This window comes from Lucilia sericata, unplaced genomic scaffold (genome assembly GCF_015586225.1).
Source record: "Lucilia sericata isolate MDLA Ls3-8-SP2 unplaced genomic scaffold, ASM1558622v1 Contig000968F_arrow, whole genome shotgun sequence".
Lineage (NCBI taxonomy): Eukaryota > Metazoa > Arthropoda > Insecta > Diptera > Calliphoridae > Lucilia > Lucilia sericata.
The window spans coordinates 88,396-111,936 of NW_023994951.1; the positions used below are offsets into that span (position 1 = coordinate 88,396).

The 23,541-nt window shown below is 27.8% G+C and overlaps 1 protein-coding gene across 3 annotated transcripts in view; it reads left to right on the forward strand.

Annotated features, from left to right (window-relative positions):
• The window catches only part of LOC119609366 (protein abrupt-like), a 96,459-nt gene that overhangs the window by 25,893 nt on the left and 47,025 nt on the right, over nucleotides 1-23,541 (forward strand). For 2 of the 3 annotated variants that reach the window (XM_037964115.1, XM_037964117.1), the window contains exons 2-5: nucleotides 2,528-3,419; nucleotides 4,146-4,647; nucleotides 4,761-5,030; nucleotides 5,175-5,394. In XM_037964115.1, coding sequence (XP_037820043.1) covers nucleotides 2,950-3,419; nucleotides 4,146-4,647; nucleotides 4,761-5,030; nucleotides 5,175-5,394 — 1,462 coding nt within the window. In that variant the 5' untranslated portion in view covers nucleotides 2,528-2,949. The remainder of the gene's footprint in view (nucleotides 1-2,527; nucleotides 3,420-4,145; nucleotides 4,648-4,760; nucleotides 5,031-5,174; nucleotides 5,395-23,541) is intronic. The other variant, XM_037964116.1, reaches the window with a different exon arrangement.

The window sequence follows — 23,541 nt, forward strand, 5'->3', positions numbered from 1 at the left end:
ATAAATAGAGATCTCTTACCACACACTAACATGTTGTTGTTGCTGTTGTTGTTATTATTATTAGTACTACAACTACAATATATGGAAAAAAATAAAATATAATTTTTAGGTTGTTGTTTGTGTGTATTTTTGTATTTTTTTTTTTTTTATTATTTTAATCTCTCTTATTGGCCAACATGTACATTTATGTATTTATTTTTGTTGTTGGTATTTAATGTGCGTGTAGTTTTCATTGGTTAAAATTATTGTGTTGTTGTTGTTTTTATTATTGTATATAATTTTTTTTTTTTTGTTTTGTACATTTTTTTCTTGTTCATTGTATGTATTTGTTTTTAATGTATAGTTTATTTTTTTTTCTTCTTTTTATTGTAGGTTTATTATTTTAAGTTTGTGTAGTTGTCGTTGTTGTTGTAGTTGAATTGAGTTTGATTGTTTTTTTTTGTGTTGTTTTCTTTACAATTTAGTTGTGTACGTACAATAAATAAAACATTTGATTACTTTGGTTGTTGTTTTTTGTTGTAGAGGTGAGTGAGTAGTTGCGAGTGTAAGTTATACTAAAGCGGTAATATTTTTTTTATTAATACAATGATTAAATCTACGCAAGTTTACGCCCCTTAGTAATGACAATTTAAGTTTTTTTTCTACTTTTTTTTTTGTTCTGTCACTCACTAGTGTTGATGGTTTTAGTTTCTTTTTTTTTCTCATTTCTCATTTAATAAGTTTTTGTGCCTGTTTGTAAGAAGAAATCTTGTTTAAATCTTAATTTACATTTTATTAACATTATTTAGGAATTTCAAATCAATTTTAAAGTTCTTTTGTTTCTTTTGGAGTTGAAGCAAGAAAAAAAAGGTCAATTCCGGTCATATGATAATTTCCAAAAAAAGTCTTTGTTTAATAATTTTTCTTGTATTGTTTATGTTGTTTTATGGGGTTATTAACAAATAATCATAAAAAAATAATATTCTAAAAATAGTTATAAACAATTTTAATTGACATAAAGGCGTTAACTTAAGCTGTAGCCTAGAAAAAGTACAGTTTGTTCGTAAACAATTTTAACTATTTTGAAGTTATAACTCTACAAGGTAAGACAAATTTAGACTATAGAGCAATTGCTAGTCCATAAACTATAACTGATTATCGAGAATAGACTAGAGATGGAATGGTACAAAGAAGTCTATAAAGTAGACAGATGAAGAGATATGGAGCGCTCTATATTAAATGAGTTTTAGAGCGTGATGTAGAAAAAGATTAAACTTTTAACATACCACATACAGCTCTATGTTTGAAGCTTTAAATTAAGCACTAAAAGTTTAAAATAGACGAAATAAAGCTCTACGTCAGAACCTTAAAAAGTAGCAGATAAATCTCTACAACTAAAGCTTAAAATGGACTACAAAAAGCTTATTGAATTAGAAACAAAAGCTTTGGAATTAAAGTTTAAAAAGTTCAATTGAAAGCTTAAAGAATACTACATAAATCTCAACGTCAAAAGCTTAAAATGATCCACATGTACCTCTATGATTGAAGCATGCAAAGTTCTACATGTTCAGCTTAAATTGGATTAAACAAAGCTCTATATTGATCAAATGGATTACTCAAAGCTTTCTATTAAAACTTATAATGAATTTGAAGATGATATGTACTCAGAGCTGAAACTGGTTTAAATATACCATATAAAGCTTTACAATTAATGAAGCACATAACTATCTCTAACTGATACAAAAAATGAGCTTTATAAAGCTCTAAGATGGAAGCTTATAATAAAGCACATAAAGATCTACAATTGAAGTTTAAAATTATGTACATAAAGCTCAACGATTGAAGCATAACATTGACTACACAAAGCTTTTCAATTAAAACTTATAGTAAACTTTAGTAAGGTCTTCGGAAAAGGCTAAAGATGGACTACAAAAAGACTTGCTACTAAAGCTTAAAATATAAACCATAAAGCTTTAAATTGGGCTATATTCAAATCAAAAGTTTGGCTGTATACGGATCTACAAATTAGTCTTAAACTAAACTATATAATGCTGTGAAATCAAATCAAAAGTGGGACAGCATAAGTTCCCACGATTGTAGTTCAAATTATACTACAATCAAAACTTTAAATGGTCTGAATAAGCACCTACATTTGAAGTTAAAAAAAGCTTACAATTAACTATAAAGAAAGCTTTCATAATGATACAGGATTACTGTTTAAATTGGACTATAATTAAATCTTAAAATGAATTACTTACTCACAAAGCTTAAAAAGCTCTTGAAATATTACAAAAAAAGCTCTTAAATAGCAAAGCTTTAGAACACAATATTAGCATTTAAATCAAACTTAACTTTTGAAATAAAAATTGCAAATACATTTTGCTAACAGACCAAAACAATAAATGTTTACAAACCCTTGCTTTAGCAATAGTTTCTTAAGTGATTTCATTTTTCAACAATTAAATATTTATTAAAAACTTAAAATTCATATTTACTTATAAACAAATTTTTATTAATACAAACAATTGTTTTCTCTATTTACTTACAGAATTCCGTCCACTTATTGAAATTTAATAGCTACACTAAACAAGACAAACGAACAAAACTAATGTTGGGGTCACTGCGTTAAAAAGACAAAAGAAATCCTTTTTTTAGAAACATTAAACTCAACAATAGAAAAAATGGAACTTTAGCTAAACTCAAAAAATCTAAAAAAAATTTATAAAAGACAGACAAAAAAACCCTTAATGGCCTAGTTTGCATACTCAAAAAGGAAAACTATTAATAATTTAAACAATATAAAAATAACAAACTAAAAGGATTGCATTAATTCCCTATTAAAAATAATAAACAAATAGAAATCTATCAAAGAAAACACACAAATTGTCTTCATATTACAAAACGAGATCGAAACAAAACTTAACTGATTTCCCTTAAAAATTCAAACAAAAAACAAACACTACGACGCAAATGACTGAATCAACACAATTACAAACAGCAGAGAATAATAACGCAGGGGTTGTTAAAATGGAACCATTACCGCCTGCCGCCACCACAGCCTCAACAGCCAATACAAATTTGGCCACTTCGCCAGCACCATCATCCGTTATGGAACAACAGACACAACAACAGCAAACGGCTGCTATAATAAGTGCAACATTACAACAGCAACAGCAGCAGTTGCAACAACAGCAACAACAATATGCTTTAAAATGGAATGATTATCAAACCTCTATGTTGAGTTCATTTCGTCATTTGAGAGATGAAGAAGATTTTGTCGATGTTACTTTGGCCTGTGATGAACGTTCCTTTACCGCTCACAAGGTCGTACTGAGCGCTTGTAGTCCTTACTTTCGTAAATTGTTAAAGGCAAATCCATGCGAACATCCCATTGTTATATTAAGAGATGTGCCGGCCGATGATGTGGAGAATTTATTGAGGTGAGTGTTAATGCTTTTTTGTTTTTGTTGAAAGAAAAACTAAAAAATTTTGTTAAAAAAAAACTTTTTTATTAAAAATAGTGAAAAAGCTTTAATATAAAAAAAACATTTTTAAAGAAAAAAATTTTGAAAAGCTTTTATATAAAAAAAAATTGTATATGAGAAATCTTTTATAAAGAAGCTTTTTAAAAAAAGCTTTTATATGAGAAAGCTTTTTTTATACCAAAAAACTTTTATATAAAAGCTTTTTTGTACAAAAACTTTAATATAAAAAAGCTTTTTATGAAAAGAATTTTTGGAAAAAAGCTTATATTGTAAAAACTTTATACTTTTTTATACAAAAACTTTCATATAAAAGCTTTTTTATATAAAAACTTTTATATAAAAAAGCTTTTTATGAAAAAGATTTTTAGAAAAAATCTTATATCGTAAAAACTTTATGCTTTTTTATACAAAATCTTTAATATAAAAAGCTGTTTTATACAAAAACTTTTACATAAAAAAGCTTTTTATGAAAAAGATTTTTTGAAAAAAAGCTTATATTGTAAAAACAATTTTAGGTGAACATTAGTTTATAAAAAAAATTGCGAAAAAGGCTTTTTCTGGAAAAAAAAACTTTTATGTAAAAAAGCTTTTGTATGGAAAAACATTTCTATAAAACAATGACTAAAAAAGAACTTATATTAACGTTTATAATTGACCCCCAATTCCTTCACCCCTTTCCAGCTTTATGTACAACGGCGAAGTCAATGTGGGTCATGAACATTTGCCGGAATTCCTAAAAACCGCCCATTTACTACAAATACGAGGTCTAGCCGATGTCAACAATGGCTCTTCGGCCTCTTTCACACCTACACTCGCTTCCTCAACGCCCTCCAATAAATTGAATAATACAGCGCTAAACAGTCAACTATCGGGCAGTACGAACAAATTGAATTTCTTGACAGCTGCTACCCAAGCTTTAAGCAATTCCTCCAACTCACCATTCACAACACCATCTCTAGGATCGACTACACCTTTGAATAATTTATTAAATAATAGCAGCAGCAATCTAAATAATAATAGCAGCAATAATAATAACAACAGCAACAATAACAATAATAACAGCAGTAGCAACAACAATAATAATAACAAAAATAACAATTCGAATAGTGGAAATACCCCTGCCATACAGGAATTGAAGGCCTCGTCAGCGTCTCCCGTAAGAAAATCAAACATTAACAATAAAGTAATGTAGACACTTCCCCAAAAAAATCAAACGGAAAAAAAGATTTGTCGCGAAATGAAAGAGTTTTTTATGTAATTTTTGTTTCTTTTTCTTTTCATTTGCATATTATATAGGCTAATCATTGGGACTTATCGGATTCGGATAGCAATCGTAATAATCATTTGACGCCTCCTCCTCAGAAAAGAATAAAAAGTGCTGATTTGTTTCGTGCCCAACATGGTATCAGTCCTGAACGTTTGCTAATCGATCGTGAATTCCCAGTAGCTGGTCAACATCCTTTAACACGTAATCGTGATCGTAGCCGTGAAACCTCACGTGATCGGGATCGTGAAATGCGTGAATCTTTGTTGGGCCAGGCTTTGGAAAATACAAATGGTTTGCAGGTAAGTATTATATAAAAACTACAATAACCTTGAGATATTTATATAAAACTTACAAGATTTAACAGATCAGACAGATGTAAAAAAACTTTCAAAACTCTTTACTAATTTGTTTTTTTTTTGTTGTTGTTATTTTATCTTTCTCAGAAACAACATCCCGATATGGCCTCCCTACATGCCCAAAGCGCTGGCGAAGACTCAAATAGTTCCGATACTGAACCCTCTGATCGCGGTGATGCCCAACATGATGGCACTATGGACTCTATGGACAATCAACGTTCTCATTCCTTCCCCAATGCCTTTTTAGGTTTACAAGGTATACCCGGCCTATTGCCAGGTCCTTCCGGTATGGCTGCTAATGATTTCGGTAAGTCCACAAGTTTTCTATTTTCTTTTCTAATATCAACTTAATTAAATATTTGAAACTATATACATACTATATATTTGCCTCTTGTTGTTATGTTGACAAAATTTGCTCATCTCGATTTGTAATCAGAAAAAGATATATCAAAAAAAAAAATCATGTATTAAAAAATACCAAAATCAAAAATTAAAACCAATTGGATCTACTTAATTTTTATTTTGCATATTTTTTTTTTTAATTTTTCAATTAAAGTAAACCATATCAAAGAAAAAGCATGTAGTATTCTTTATTTATTTTGAATAATGGCAAATCGGAGTATATAGAATAAAACTAATCAGATAAGAAAACGAATTGGAACAAATTGGCTTAAGCTAAATTAGTTATGTAAGTGTTACAAAAAAAAAAATTGTCAAAATTTTATATAAAATTTATAAAGTTTATAAGAAATTTGCCATTATAATTTAAAAAAACAATATAGTTTTAAAACACCCAGCATCTGTTTAAGTCCTAAAGGATTTGAACTGAAAAATATTAAAAAATGTAATACTGGTCCGTTTTTACCTATTGTCAGTTTTACAACAAAGTCTTTTCAATAATTTAAATCTTTTTGAGTTAAAACATGTTTGTGCTAACTTTCAGTTTAACTAAACTGAAGTTAACTTTTCAGGAGTTTTTAAATAAAAGCTTTTCTCGGATTATTTAAACTTGTTTTTAAAGTAGCTCTGCAAAATAAGCTTAATGTCAAAAGTTTTTTCTACAAGCTATACATATTTGAAGTTTTTAAACAAATGTTTTTGGCTTTTGAAAGTTTATTTTTGTTTAAGCTCTTCTAAAGCTTTGTCCCTTGGGAAAATTGTAAAACTCTTTTTTAAAATTGAAAGAGTTGAGAGAAAATATTTTAACAACGAAAACTTTTAATGTAATTAATGACTTATTGAAAGCTATTAAGCTTTTCCGAAAGCTTTATTTAAAGCTTTTAAAGATATACTCTTGAATCTACAATATTTCAAACTAGTTTTCTTAAAGAGAAAACTGTTCAAAAACTTATTCATTTAAATTAAGTTTAGTTTGCTAAAAGTTTTTATAAAAGCTTTTAAAAGATTTTTTGAAATTTTTGAAAAACCTTTATAAATTAAAGCTAAATTAGACAAAAGCTTTTGGGAAAGTTTATCTCTTGTTAAACTTTAAAAAGTTTTATTAAACAAGGTTTAGTTATCCGCCAAAAGCTTTTTGGCTGATAATATAAAACTTTAATATTAATGTTTTTTTAAAAAGTATTTAATTAAAGCTTTATTATCAGCCAAATGCTTTTTGGGAAACTAATTTATTCAAATTATATTAAAGCTTTTATATGAATGCTTTTTTTAAGTTTTGTATTAAAGCTTTTATACAAAAGCTTTTATAGCATTTATATAAAGTTTTTTTCTAAGTTTTTTATTAAGGCTGTTAAAAAGCTTTTATTTTAAAGCTTTTTTATATAAAAAGCTTTTATTTTAAATTATATTATAAAAAGGAAAATGAAAAAAGCTTTTTGGGAAACTAGTTTATTCAAATTATATTAGAGCTTTTATATGAATACTTTTTTAAAAAAGTTTTTTATTAAAGCTTTTATATAATAGCTGTTTAATATAACATTTATATAATGTTTTTTTCGTTTCAAAAGTTTTTTATTAAGGCTGTTAAAAAGCTTTTATTATAAAGCTTTTTTATATAAAAAGTAAGATGAAAAATTGGATGCAACTGTTTTAAATTTACTCTGGTTTAAAAAGTAAGAACTACACAAAAATCCCTATATAAAGCTTTTTAAATTGTGGACACTTTTATAATTGTAGAGATTTTTCTTTATAGTTAATTGGAAAAGCTTTTTTGAGAGCTTTTAAGCTATTAAATTGCTAAGGAACTTAACAGCAATTAATTAAACCGTAAATGTAATAAAACAAAAGTTTACTCAAAAGCTTTTGTCTTTGGGATATAAAGCAATTAAAATATAATTAAAGCTTTTCTTTAATTAAAACGGCTGCTGGGTTGTTTTATAAAAAACGGTTGCAAACCGTTTGCATTTTATTTAAATGTCATTAAAAACAAAACTATATTGCTTGCCCTTAACTTTATTATAAACAATTATTTAAAAATTATAAATATTTATTATAATTTTTGTATTATTTAATAGTATTTAAAACTTAAAACAAAATGAAAGGTGAAAAATCTTGCTAAGTTTCCCCCTCCAACTAAAAATTCTTAAGCTAATATGCTTTATTTTAACAACAATTACCAGGATATTATAGCCAAAACGTGTTTCAATTTAACACTTAATATGTTTTAATATATATTTATTTCTACTATTTTTTTTTGTTCTTTTGTGCTACAGATTTTATTTGCACATTTAGTGTCATCGAAAAATACTTGAAAACAATAACTAAAAATTATTTTTATGATTATTGTGCTTTACCATAAAAATAATAATAATCAAAGACATTTAGTCAATGTGTTTTATACCCTCTCAAAAAAACAGAAAAAAAAACAAAATCATTTGATGACCCATCTTTAGAGGATTGTGTGAAATGTATTTGATATTTACCATTAAATTATCTATTTCTATGCACATATACAAATAAAATATTATTATTTTTGAACATTTGTTCAATATTAACAATATGTATGTATATGAAATAATATTGCATATAAAAAGGCGCTGCTTCAATATATATTTTTTGTAGATTTTTTTTAATATTCAATACACATCTATTTAAACTGACCATACGTTTTATGTGTGTGTAATAAGTTAAATACAGGGTGTGGTGGTGTTTAATAGGAAATTGTAGAAATGTTTGTATGTGTGTACGTCTATAGTTAAGGGTTACCAAGCAATGACTTGGTTCGTTTTTTTTTTTTGTTATATTTGTTTTTATTTAAGGATGTTGTTTTATTCCTTTAAGCCATGCATGTGCTTTTTTGTATGTATATTTCTTTTATTATGATTATAATAATCTATAAACATTCAATATCTATGCTTATGTCCTGTTAACGACCATTAACATGTATCTGTGTATGTATATGTTGTATTATGAGGATATTTATAATGTATGTATACTTATGTAGATTATTTAATACATTTAACATATACACATGCTTAATATAAATAGTCCTGGTGTTATGTTATTCTTATGACATCTAATAAAGAACAACTACTCATCATTGGGCAAAAAAAAAACAAGCTCATGAAAACAATGGGATACTATTATTTGTAATTCAAATCGTTAATACATGATTTTTTGGGTTCATTATAGGTGAAAAACTATTGTGCTGTTTTTATTGAGAGGTGTAGTAAAATTTAAACAGCTAATAGGTTTATTTTCTTTAGGATTTGGTTAGAGAATTTGCTTAAAATCAAGTTTTTTAAAAAAATTTTAGCCTAAAAGTATACTACTACATTTTAAAACATGATTTTTTGGTTTAAATATAGGTGAAAAACTATTGTCCTTTTGTTATTGAGAGATGTAGTAAAATTTAAACAGCTGACAGGTTTATTTTCTTTAGGATTTGGTTGGAGAATTTGCTTAAAATCAAAATTTTAGCCTAAAAGTATACTACTAAATATAAATACTTGATTTTTACTGTTCATTATAGATGAAAAACTATTGCCCTTTTATTATTGAGAGATGTAGTAAAATTTAAGCAGCTAATAGGTTTGTTTTCTTCAGGATTTGATTAGAAAATTTGCTTAAAATCAAAATTTTTCAAAATTTTAGCCTAAAAGTATATTACTAAATATAAATATTTGATTTTTACGGTTCATTATAGGTGAAAAACTATTGTCCTTTTATTATTGAGAGATGTAGTAAAATTAAAGAAGCTAATGGGGTAATTTTCTTTAGGATTTGGTTACAAGTATAATCTGCTTAAAATCTTTTAAAAATAAGTTTTCTTAAAATTTAAGTATACTATTTAAATTTTGAAGTATACTTTTAGGATACTTCAAAATTTAAATAGTTGAGATTTTAAAGCCTAAAAGTATGCTAAATTAATTAAACTTTCGTTTAGCTCTCCAAAACTAAAGTGAAAATTGTACTCTTAAACAAAGTTTTTTTTAGAATGTAAGCCTAAAAATATACTACATTTTTAAATAATATTATACTTAATTTAAAGAAATGTTTAATCTTTTTTAAAAATTTCAAAAATATCTTCAAAATGAAGAAAGTCTTGTTAATATTTCCTCTCAAACGAACAACAATTACTGCTCATTCTATATCTTTAACAAAAAAGAAGTTTAATAGCATGAACTCTCAAATGTATGCTACATATTTTCTGTGTCAGTGTTTTAGGCAATACTTTTGTGAGTTATTTCGTTTTGATTTTGATTAAATCTAAACCATTCGCCTTAGTTGAGTGAAATTTTCACTACATCAATCTTAACAAAGGTCTAGACTATCAGGCGGGCGAGGTAAAACCTTCCCACCAATTCTTTCTGAATAATTTTTACAGCTTTTGAAATATGGCCCTACATTGACCTAATGTAGGACCATGTATTCGTTACAGATGCCTTGTGATAGTTAGGCTACACTTCATAATAAAACGGACTCCATCGGTTCCGCCATTAGCAATTATTCCTAATGTATATTTAACTTTTAGGTCGATTTAACTTCATGGACGAGCTTTACATACGATCTGGTATGTCAAGCTCTAAAATCCGAACGTAGAAGGTTAAGCGTCCTAAGATTTTAGTAAGAAAAATGGCTTAAAATTTCGTTTAGCACCTAAAAACTCACATCGTTTAAGGGCACTTTTAATCCTCGTAGATATGCTATACATTTTTAGAATTAAAAACCAATGTTAGCATTTGCTAAGCCGCCTAAAAGTGCACTACAATACTTGATTCATATTTAAAACGTAGCAGACTTAAAGATAACTTTTACATTTTCTGAAATTAAGTTCAAAAGCACATGCAGATTTTGTAAAAAGTAGTTTTAAGCCTACAGGATATGCTATAGTTTTCCAAATACTTAATAATTGCTATTTTTATAGCAATTATATTAAGCAACTAATCAATATTTAGCGATAAAAAAAATAAGCATAAAAATATGTATGTGTTTCTAATTCGATTCTTAAAACTATATAAAGAGAGATAAACCTTTGCTTTTCCTTCTTTTTCTAGTTATTAAACACAATTTATTTATTTATACCGACTTTCGTGTAAGTAATATTGTACTTGAAACATTGCGTGTTTAATTGTATTGAAAATACATTAGGTTGAGTTCTTGTTTTTACCACTTCTTCTGAGAAAAAAAAGTAGCAAATTTATTAAAAAGAAATACAACATGTAATATTTAGCTTAAAAAATACTTACTTAGGTACACATATACATACATATGTATATACATATGTATAAAAGTAGGAGAGTTATTAGAAAAAGATGTTCCTAAGAAGAAAAAGGGAATCGGGGGGAGGGTTAGCAGCAGACATTTATACAAATGTTTACCTATAGTTAAATAATTTCTAAGAAAAAAACCATTAATATTATTAGACCACAATGTAAAGAATAAATAACAACGATAGGGGAGTTTTTAATTAGAAATATGCATGTAATGCTAAAAATCAACATAAAGAAAATCTATATTTTATTAAAAAGCTTTTTTTAACAAATAAACTTGCTAAAGAGTTTTATAATAAACTTCCAGCACCAACACTTTCATAAGCATCATGTGCTTTGTTACTTTTAGTTTAAAGAAAATTTCAATAAATAAACTTATTTAGCCAAAATGAAAGAAAGAAATAAAAAACTAAAGTATACATTTAGGGTGGTTATGTCTTTATTTGTTAAAATCAAAAACCAAAGTATTGGTAAAAAAACAACAACAGAGAACTTTTAACATATGAAATTGAAAACTTTGTTATTTGAAAAATAAACCATTATAATGAAAACAGTGGTCAGTGTTTATAGTAGGTAGTTTATAAAATGAAAGGAAACAGGATATAAGGGCGTTTAGAAAATAAAGTATTTTAAACAAAAAGCTACAGAGAGACTAAGACAGAGAGGGAGAGTGGGGGAAAGACTATATAAATAAACTTTACAAATTTTAAATGTTTTTCTTTTCATAAGAAAGGTCCAGCCAGGCTGTACAGTTTTCCCTTTTTTCTTACTATTTCATCATTTTTTTGTTTTCCTCGAACTAGTCGTAGTCTTTGTTGTGGTTTGTGTCTCACATGTTATTTTCTTTTAACAAATTATATAGTAAAAAATATAGAAAAAGGCTCAAAAAATAAGAAAAACTTATTAAATATACGGGCTTTTTTTTGATATTGTGGTATTTTTGTTTTTTTGCTAAAGAAATAATATAATACTATGTAGCATACATTTAGACTGCATACCTCTAGATTTCTTTTTATAGGGTAAAATTGTAGAGTAATACCTATATGTGATGTTTGCCAAAAGTAGTAAAAAAAAAGAAGAAAATAAATAAATAGAAATGATATTTGTCTTATTGTACAAAAAGAAAAGGAAAATAAGTTTTGTTTATTTTTGTCTGTTGTGGCCTTTTAAATGGTTTTGTTTTTATAAAAAATTTTAAAGTAAATTTTAAAACTGAGTAAACTAGGTTTATCAACTGGTTTGCAATATAAAGAAAATTTAAAAAAAAAAAAAACATAAAAGCAAGAAAATTTTGTCAAAATTTGTAATTTTTTTGAAAATTTTTAAAAATTTTATTGAAAATTTTGACGCTAATGGAATTTGTAAAAAATGACCGAATTCTTATCATATGTCAATCTTTCGTGTAAAACATAATAGAAAATCTGTTAAATTATATTATTTTAAATGACCACGCCTCGTTAAAGTGGGCATGGCAAAGTCTGTCCATCATTCCCTCCAATTACCTGTCATATTAAGGATGCTTTATGTAGAATTAAATATGGAGGTAATTAAAAGGAAAACATAAATCTGGAAGAAATCAAAAGGAGAACAAAAATCTGTAAAATGATAATACTTGAAATAACCCACACCCTCTTAAAGTGGGCGTGACAAAGTCCGAACATTTTTCTCTTCAAAAAAACTGTCCTATTAAGAATTCTTTATGGAGGATGAAATGGAAGAAATCAAAAGAAATTCTGTAAAATTATAATACTTGAAATAACCACCCCTATTTAAAGTGGGCGTGACAAGGTCCGTCCATCTTTCCTTACAATCCACTGTTCTTTTAAGAATTCTTTAGGTAGGATTAAATGGAAGAAATCACAAAGAAAATTTGTAAAATTAGAATACTTTAAATAACCACGCCTTCTTAAAGTGGGCGTTACAATGTCCGTCCATCTTTCCTTCTAATCAAGTGTCATTTTAAGGATTCTTTTTGTGATCGTTAAATCGTTAAACTTGTGCATCCGTCTTTCCAAATTTAATTTAAAGACCTCATGCTACCAAATATTGTCTAAATAATCTCAGAATATCAAGAATAACTACAACTAGACAAAATCCATCCTTCCAAATCAACAGTTTTCGACAAACTTGTCCGTCCGTCGCTCTCTCCCTTTTAAACTTAAATGTAAAGAACTTCTTATCCTTGTTTGTTGTAGGGAAACTATAATATTCGTATTAGCTTTTCGCACATTTTTTTATATTTATTTCATTTTATTTTTCTTATTTATATACTGTCAATCTTGTTTTCATTTTTTTTTTTGTAATTTTGTGGCCAGCAAAAATACGACAAATCTTAACCTTTAGTTTAAAGTTTTATCATGTGTTTGTTTAGTTTTTGTTTTTCTATACTCGTTTAACAATTTATTTTAATTTTAAAAATGTTCATGACTTATGTGTTTGGTCCTTTTCTTATACAATAAATGAAAATTTTTATCTTAGTCGTTTTACCATCCCAGTACTTAAGATGCTTTATAAGAAAACATATTAAAATGCAAAAGAAAATATTAGCTTTTTTTAACATTTGCTCTTAAAAAAATAGTAAAAGAGAAAAAAAAACTGGAAAATGTCCTTTAACACATATGTGCATTATTACATTTCTTTTGCCATAATATAGAAATATTATACAATATTTACTTTTTCTTGGCTTTCGAAAAGTAATAAAATGTTAATTTTTAAGTAAAAAAAATATATATTAAAGAAAATACTTTTAGCTTTAAAGAAAACTTAATAAGACTTTTACAAGAATTATTTTCCAATTTTATAGCTAATAGTTTCTATACAAAGTAATCAATTTATTTTATTTGATAGCCTACTTTTAGGCTTTAAAATTTTATCGTTATTCAGAGCAATTAAATTGCCATAAAATTTTGATTTGTGTGTATCTTCATAAAATATTTAATTTGTATAACAAAACTTTACATAGTTTATTAAGCTCTGGTGTAATCAAAGAAATTAAATACGTGTAAGAGACACACAGTAAAAGAAAAATTAAGGTAAACTACCGGAAAAGCAGGAAACAGGCGGAAACATTATATTCGCGCGCATTACTTAAACATTTTAACAGCAATAACAACCATAAATAAATACACATACGTTTAATTTAACTGTTTTTAATGTTAAAAATAGCTTGAGCAAAAACAAACTATACTACACCTAAAAGTAGACTAAACAAAATTGTACACTAAGAAAAAAACAATAAAAATAATCGCAATAACAACATGAAATTGTAAGTGCGTGTCGTGTTTGTATTTAATATATTAAATACAAATACATATAGCAGTTTTTCTACTCTACACACACTGTAGCAAAAAAAAATTGTACGTGAAAATATATATATATATATATATATATATAAAAATAATGAAAAACTTTTGTTAAACGTTTATACTTAATGTAATGTTAATATCAACATTTCTAGTTGTTTACTACACATACTTTGATTGTAGCATAGCACTGTAGTTTTTTTTAATACATAAATAAATATGTACAAATATATCTGGTAATAGTTAAAGTAAACGCACCCATTAAATTGTAGTAAATAAACTTTGTTTTATTTTTTTCCTTTAGCCCCCTAACATATGCCATAGTTTTGGTTAGGTAAAACTTTTTATTATTTTGCTAGACAACAGCGGCAACAACATGACATGAACTGCCACTTAAGTAACAGAATAGAAAAAGTAACATATGAAGCAAAGGAATATATGTTTTAAATTGAAAGGATTTTGTTTAATTGTTAAAAATGGTCTTAAAAACTATTAATCATTTTAAATTTATAGTGTCTTCTTTAAGGCGTTTTAAACAAACAGTGTTTACTTTAGGGATTGTTGATGAACTGTGTTTGAGCCTAAAAGTAGGCAATGTTTAATTTTGATAACCTAAGCTACTTTTAAGAATTTTGTGTAAAATTTGCTAAACTTGTGTAAACTACTTTCAGGCAATATCAGCTTTATTTCTAAAGTTCAGTTCTAGTTCAGTTCTAGCTCAGTTCTAGCTCAGTTCTAGTTCAGTTCTAGTTCAGTTCTAGTTCAGTTCTAGTTCAGTTCTAGTTCAGTTCTAGTTCAAGTTCAGTTCTAGTTCAGTTCTAGTTCAGTTCTAGTTCAGTTCTAGTTCAGTTCTAGTTCAGTTCTAGTTCAGTTCTAGTTCAGTTCTAGTTCAGTTCTAGTTCAGTTCTAGTTCAGTTCTAGTTCTAGTTCAGTTCTAGTTCAGTTCTAGTTCAGTTCTAGTTCAGTTCTAGTTCAGTTCTAGTTCAGTTCTAGTTCAGTTCTAGTTCAGTTCTAGTTCAGTTCTAGTTCAGTTCTAGTTCAGTTCTAGTTCAGTTCTAGTTCAGTTCTAGTTCAGTTCTAGTTCAGTTCTAGTTCAGTTCTAGTTCGGTGTTAGTTCAGTTTTAGTTCAGTTCTATTTCAGTTCTAGTTCAGTTCTAATTCAGTTCTAGTTCAGTTCAGATATTCCCATCAAACGTACAGTCATAGAAGTCTGAGCACTATCTTCTTCGTCCTCCGTGTGATTCAGATTCAGTCTTCTAGCTTTTAGCTGGCAATCAGGTCTTTGCTCATCCTTGATGTCGAGCAGCAGGTCAGTGATGACCATCTGATCTAAGCAGATCTATTAAGCTCATATTCCCAGACTTATTATTTACTATTGCCTAATTTCAGGCTTAAACATGTATAACACCAATTACTTTTGCCTACTTTTAGGACTAAAATTGTTAATTCAATGCTTAGGAATATTTTAATCATTTCTTAATTCACATTTTGAAAGCATCTTCTCTTAGACATCATAATAAATTATAAAATATTGATTTTCATAACAAAAAAACCTTTTTCATATAAAACTGAAATCTAACATTACATACAGTATAAATTACATCTACTTACAAACACATTACTTACAAAATAAAACTTTTTCAGTTTTTTTGCTATCATACACATTGACATTTGAAACTTCAACTCACGTATATCATCTCAATAACGCCAGGTTTTTGTTAGTGTATGTATGTATGTAACGAAAGCTAAACTTTTTTTAAGGCAAAATAATATATTATACAATACATTGATATATGTATGTATACACACATACTTAAAGTTGTATTAAACAACAACACCAACAAATAACTACATGTATAGTACGTTAAATAATTGCTAATGCACGCACTTTTACTTTTTTTCTCTTAACAATTTCATCGATACTTCTTTGCCAACAATTTAGATATAAAATTGAAAATATAATAACGAGAGTGAATTAAAAATTTAGTAGAAAATGAAATAAAACTAGTATCACTTTAGAAAAACTACAATTAAGCTTGCATAACTCCTTAAAGTAGGCCATAGTAATGGTAGTTAGAAATTTTGAATTAATTTTCTTAACTCTAAATACTTAACAAAATAACCTCACTTAATTTGAAATCCTGCTACTCCTTTTAGCTTTTTCTACTCCCTCAATACATATGCTTTCTCAATTTTTTCCTCGTTTTGCGTTTGGTAACATTTTTCTAGGTATTTCACTTTTATATATTAATATCTTTCGATCATTTAGGTTTATTTATTTTCTATACCATACGTCTACTACTACTACTATTGCAAACATTTTGATGAATATACATTATCCTTTAACACGCATGGGGCAGGCGGCATATAGTGTAATCTTTGAAGGATTTTGTAGGTGTATGTGTGTGTGTGTGTAACTTATACAACTGCCTATATTAAGAAAAATTTCTTTGAAAAGATACCTATAGTTATTAAGACAAGTGTGTGTGCGTTTGTTCATGTGAAATCATATGGGTGTGTGTTTTCTTTTTTTTATAAACGATCAAATGATGGGTTTTACACATATAAATGGACATTGACAGCAGGCGAAACTACTTTATATGTACAATCAAGCGTATAAATAATAAAATTTATTTATTTTTATAAAGAAAACACTTAAATGCTAATACCCATTTGTTTTTTTCATGTTGTTGTTGTTTTCGTTTATTTAAATCAAATGTTTTAGAGTGTAATGTATAAAAAGTATGAAAGACAAAGATAAATTTGTTTTTTAAGAATATTTCAACAAAACATGACAAATTTTTAGGTTAATGTGAAGAAATAGTTTGCGTTTTTAAGGCGTTTTGTTTGAAGAGAGTTAACTTAAGCCTAAAAGTATACTAGATACATATTTGTTTTGAATAATCTAGGCAAAAGCCTAGAACGATTGAAGTCTATTTAAGATAGCCTGTTCTGAAATAAAATCTATTCCAAAGATAGCTTTCTCATTGGATCAAAACAAATAGATGTCGTATGGAACAAGGGTGCACTAAAAGAGGGGATGGCGATACCTAGGCAAAAGCCAAGAACGATTAAAGTCAATTTAATATAGTATGTTCTGAAATAAAACGTATCACAAAGATAGCTTTCTCGATGGATCGAAACAAATAGAAGTCGCATGGAGCAAGGTCTGAACTATAAGCGGGCGAGGAGACCAAACTTAGCAACTCAATAGTTTCTATTAGAAGATCAATACTTGATCTTCAAACTTGTTTTATGCTGGCAGATCTTTGTTTTCCATAGCGCACTTGTTAGTCGCACAAAATCATATCTCGCTTATTAATTTATATAATTTTAGGCAAAATTTAACAAATTTTCAAAATTGAATTCAACTTTTTGAAATTTTCTCAAACTATTCTTAATATTGAGATTTAAGGTTTAAATAAATTGCAAAAATTTAATCAAAATTCAAAGTAGAGTTCTGTAAGTTGTTACTCAGGTTAAGAAAAATTTCTTTTTTGCCTACTTTTAGGCTATTTTAAGTATTTTACAAACATATTTGCCTACTTTAGGGGTTTTCTAGTTATTTCTTTAAAATTTTAGTTTGTTCCACTACAATGACTTAATTTTAACTAATTTTTGACTTCATATTGCTTATTTACAGATTTTTCAATAACTAATACCTACTTTTAGGGATTTTTAAATATTAGTACCGTTGAAGGACTTTAATAGGTTATTTCAATAGTTGATGTTCAAACCTCTTTGTTTCTGCTGGTAGCGGCGATGTTTGTCTTTCATAGCGCAATTAGCACTTGTTAGTTGCACAAAATCATATCTCGCTTATTAATTGCCTAATTTAAGGCGAAATTTAACACATTTCTCCAATTGAATTCAACTTTTTGAAATTTTCTAAAACTTTTCTTAATATTGAGATTTAAGGTTTAAATAAATTGCCAAGATTAAATCAAAACTCAGAGTAGAGTTCTCTAAGTTGTTACTCAGATTAAGAAACATTTCTTTTTTTTTGTCTACTTTTAGGCTATTTTAAGTATTTTAAAAATTTAAAATGTTAGTTTTTTCCGCATAACATTGTCTACAAGCTGTTTATTTTTAAACATTTTTAACTTCATATTGCTTACTTACAGATTTTTCAATAACCAAACTTTTAGGGATTTTTTAAATATTAGTGCCCTTTAAGGACTTTAATAGGTGATTTTGTTGAGTAATAAGGACTTTTATCGAAAGCCAAATATATAAAAAAGTTGTCAGGAAAAAAATTAAAGTTTCACTAGAATTGTTTAGCAATGGCCACACAATTGAAATTCTAATTTTCTACTTAAACTTCAAATTTAAATTATATTTTCATACAGAACGTAAAGAAAATACACATTTGTTAAGGGAAAATAAAGAAAGGATAATTTGAATTTTAATGTAAAAAGTAAGGGGTTCAACTTCTAAACACACACACATACACATGAACAACTGCCTTGATTATAAAATATAGAAAATACATTAAATTTAAACTAACACACACATACTTATGCTTGATTTGTTTGTATTTGAAAAACAACAATATACATTTTATAGAAAAGCAACAGCAAAATGTAGAAATAAATTTTTGAGTAAAAAAAAAGACAGATGGACGGACAGACAGACTTATGTTGAATGTCCTTTACTCATACATGTATATTTCGTTAGATATTAGTTTTTTTTTTTTTTTTTTGAACAAATATGAATGAATATAACATAAAAATGGACGTGCTTGTACAAATAAATGTATAATATACCAAAAAATGGAAAAAAAACAAAAAGTTAAGAAAAAGGAATGCTCTATAGCCTACACTTTAACAAACATTTCCATAATACATTTGCAATTACCATATGTAAGTTTATATAAATGTGTATGTATAGAGAAATATGTACATATGTAGATGTATTACTGCTTAAACAAGAAATGGACACAGACCCAAAGTACTTAAGGTAGAAAATTTAGAAAATTTTCTAAACAAAAAAAGTTTTTTTTTTAATATTATTTCTATATTGGTTAAAATGTAGTTTATGTACACACACATATACACACACAACACAAAACTTCTATTACACATTTATTTATGTTTTTTTTTTAGAAAAAAGGGATAAAATTTTGAAATTATTCACAAGTGTTGTAAGTATGTGTTTATGTAAGTTCTAAGTATTTGTTTGTATGAGTTGGCTTGTATAACTGTATAAGTAACTATGTGTCCTTTTTTATCCCAAAGAACAAAAAAAAAACAAATCATCTATGTTTATATATGTGTGTGTGTATGTGTATAGTTGTTACCAGAAAGAAAATAAAATATAATTTGAATTGTTCATTCGTATAGGATTTCAATTCATTTTTGAAATCCATTTCAAATTGTATAAATTTTATATTGTCGAAGTTTATGTTGTTGCAGTAGTAGTTGTAGTTAAACGAGGTTTGGTATGAAAAGGTAATAAAGGACCTTTTTCCTAAATGTTTGCTTATACTTGGATTTTCTTGTTAATTTTCCATAAAGGAACACTGTATGGTCCCAATGCTGATCTACCTATGATATCTTGAGGTTGGTTACCTTTGAGCCACTATATTGTCTGGAATTTGATGTTCATAAACCTGATAATTTTGAGACATTTGAATAACTATAATGAGATTTCTTTGAGAAATATTATTTTTCACTTAAAAACAGTTTTCTGTTAAGACATCCATTTCTTGGAATGTTCTATCAAACAACTTCGCCTTCAAACCTCGTTTTGCACACATAAAATATATTTGCTTTAAAATATTATAAAAGTCAAAGTAAAATTGAGAGAGAGCAGCCTTAGAAAACAACAACAAAAAAACGAAAAACTATGCAAACATTTAAACACTTCTACATTTATATATTCCTACACACAGACATAAATACATACATACATTAAGACTAACCAGTTTTTTTGTAGTTTAAGAAAAAGGACCTTTTTCCTAAATGCTGCTGATACTTTGCTCCAAGTGTTGGCATATGTGTATGTATGTATGTATGTAAGTGTGGGTGTCTGTCTTTATGCATATAAGTGTGTAAGTAGAAAAAGGATATTTGTTTAAAGAATGATTTGATATTTTATTTTTTTTTTTTTATATGTACAAGGAGTGGGGGGTAAAGAAAAGTTTGGGGTTTTCCTGTAAAGTATAAAGTAAACTATACAGTACTATAGAGTGGAATAGGTTATTGTAAAGATGGTTGGCATAGATTTACATAAATCCATATGCAATGTACATTTATTTATATCGGCAGCATACTTCTCTCTTATACATATATTTACAAAAAAAAAAAAAAAAAACAGAAAAACCCATCAGTTTTACTTATATTATTTTGAAATATCTAACAGCAACAAAAAAAAAATATATATTTTTATAAGACAAGAAACAGTTGGGTTTGTATTTGAAATGGACTCGTCGCCAAACTACTTACACTCTCACACACATTTCATACATACATATAAATAATGTTTGTTTAACTCCCTCAATTTATGCAGAAACTGGGTCCGGCATCAGGATTGACCAACAATAAAAACAACAACCACCTATTTTTCAAGTAACTCATGCTTTTAGATTTTATTTTATATTTATATTGTATATTTGATGTATGTGTTTAGTGTAGTTGTTTTTCTATATATACATACATATGTGTGTGTGTGTGTGTTTTTTAAGGAAAAATACATCTTATTACCATATTTGTATGATGAGGGGATAAAGTAAAATAAAATAGATATTTCTTTTTAGTGTTTTAATATAAATTCAAAGTACGAGGCTTAATTATATAGATACAAATTATCAGAATAAAACCCCAACTATTCGAAATTGCAGGGATATGTGGAATGGCGATAATTTAGGCAAAAGATTTTCCAAATTATGACTCGCTAATGTCGCAAATCTAAGTTGCAATATTGTCCTAAAGCTTAGCATACGTAAGGAACTGCATTGCCTTAAAGTTAATAGTTCTTGTAGCACTGCAATATCGCTCAGTTGAACATCCTTGACCCACAACAAGCTTCCTTAGTATGGCACTTAAGTTTTGATACTTTTGAGACACCATAATGCCTTAAAGTGGACTATTCTTAAAGCTTTATAAGGCTCCAAAGTTGGCCACTTTTGAAAATTGTAATGTACCAAAATGGATCAACCTTAAGACAATGTATTGTTTTAGAATGGTACAAACTTACAGCATTGCGATGTCCCAAAATTGATCACCCTTTAGTCAGTGTAATTCCCAAAAGGTAATCCAAATTATGACTCGGTAATGTCGCAAATCTAAGTTGCAATATTGTCCTAAAGCTTAGCATACGTAAGGAACTGCATTACCCTAAAGTTAATAATTCTTGTAGCACTGCAATACCGCTCAGTTGATCAAATTTGACCCACTACAACTTTTCGAAGTTGATCATTAGTTTGGCACTACAATGTTGATACTTTTGAGAAACTTTTATAACTCAAAATAAACTATTCTTAAAGCTTTATAAGGTTCCAAAGTTGGCCTCTTTTGGACACTGTAATGTAACAAAATGGATCAACCTTGTTCTAGAATAGAACGCACTTACAGCATTGCGATGTCGCAAAATTAATCACCCTTTAGACACTGTAATTCCTCAAAGGCAATTACTTGTGAGAATCCTAACCACAACATTAACCATTGAATCATTAGTAAATCTAAAGTTCATCGCCACTGTTGTATCCTTGAGACGCACCAACATTGATCTTGTCAAGACACAGCAATACCCAAGAGCTAATCCAATTCCATGCTAATAATTTTGAGGCTTTTCAACGCCCCAACGGTGATCAGCCTTAACGCATATTCTAAAGAATATTACATTGACACGGAAATTCTACTTAGCTAATCACCCTTGACGAATTACAACGTTAATTATGCTTGGGACTCCCAATATTGATCTCTCTTATGGCACTGTATTGATCCGTAGTTGGTCTCCATTAAGACACGAAATTGATTGTCCCAATCTTGATCATTTTATGACACTTAAATCACTATAATGTCCCAAATTGATCACTCTCAAAATACCCTTTAATGCCGCAAAGTTTCACTATTATATCTCACTATTGTGACACCCTTACCTAGATCACTCGGATCTACTATAATGTTCCAAAGTGGATCATCCTTAAAGCACTGTAATATCCTGAATTCTGGTTATATTTCAGACACTATATTGTCCCGATGTTTACTGCTCAAACCTTGATCAATTTGAGAGTCTTAGATCATCTTTCCCACACCCTTAGTGTCCCTGAATTATCCGACATTAATCACCCTTGATGATTATAACTTACAGCTGTTGATTACTTTTGAAGCACCTCATTCTGAAGCATCGTAGTGGTCCAAATCATCTTTAAACCCGATAATTATTTATCTCTGAGACACTAATATACTTAAGTAGATCGGTACAACCTTGATCATTATGAGTTGATCGCTTTGAAGCATCCAAAGAGTGATAACATTTGAGATACTGCAGTAACTCAAAGTGAATCACGCTTAAAACAATCTAATGTTCCAAACTAGATTAATTTTTAAACAAACTTGATTCCCTTAAGATACTGCAATGCTTAAAAATTTGCTAATTTCTTCTCAACCAATTGTGGCTGGAAGCACAACCCTCGCATTTTCATACAAATAAGTATTTTCTACAAGTGCAAAAATAACTAAATATGTATGTGTATAAGCATAACTATTCTACATTATTATTTTATTTTATTCTACATTTTTCCTTATCACTTGAAACCTTCGTCTTTTTGTATACAATGCCGCCCAAACTACATCTCCTAAGACTTCCATAGTCTTAGAGTTTTTTAACCAACCACCCATTTGAAATTTTCTAAAAAGTACAGACAAACCTAGAACACAGTAAAACTACACTCTAGAGTAAAAGTAATACTTCATCCTTTATTTTTGCATTGATATCCTTTAAGTATATGTGTATGTATGACTTAATGTATGTGAAAGTGAGTTGTATGTACAAATACTTGTTTGTATAAAATAAAGAAAAACCTTCTTCTTCTTCCTCCTACTACTACTTTTAATAATTCTTTTTTGTTTTGAATTTTACTTGACCCTGTCTTAAGGCTCACATACACATCTGCCAAACAACTTGCCCCCACCTCCCAACTCCTTACATTTTCTACAAACTTACACAGGCATTAATTCATACACAAGTGTGTTAGAGCAAAATTACTATATGAATTTGTTTGTCTCTTTGTTAGAGTGAGTGTGTGTGTATGTGTGTGGCATTTGTAATATCCCTTTTAATGGATGAGTTATTGCCCAACATTCGTAAGTAATGTAAGTAGGTGCGTAGTGTTAAAATTTATTTTATTTCTTACTTATTTTTATTCTTTATTCTTTTTCTTATATCCTTTTCAATATATGTGTATAAGTGCGTGTGAGTTTATATATGTATGTATGTATTTTTTTTTGTTCTATTTGTGCGTTCAAATCGATTGTT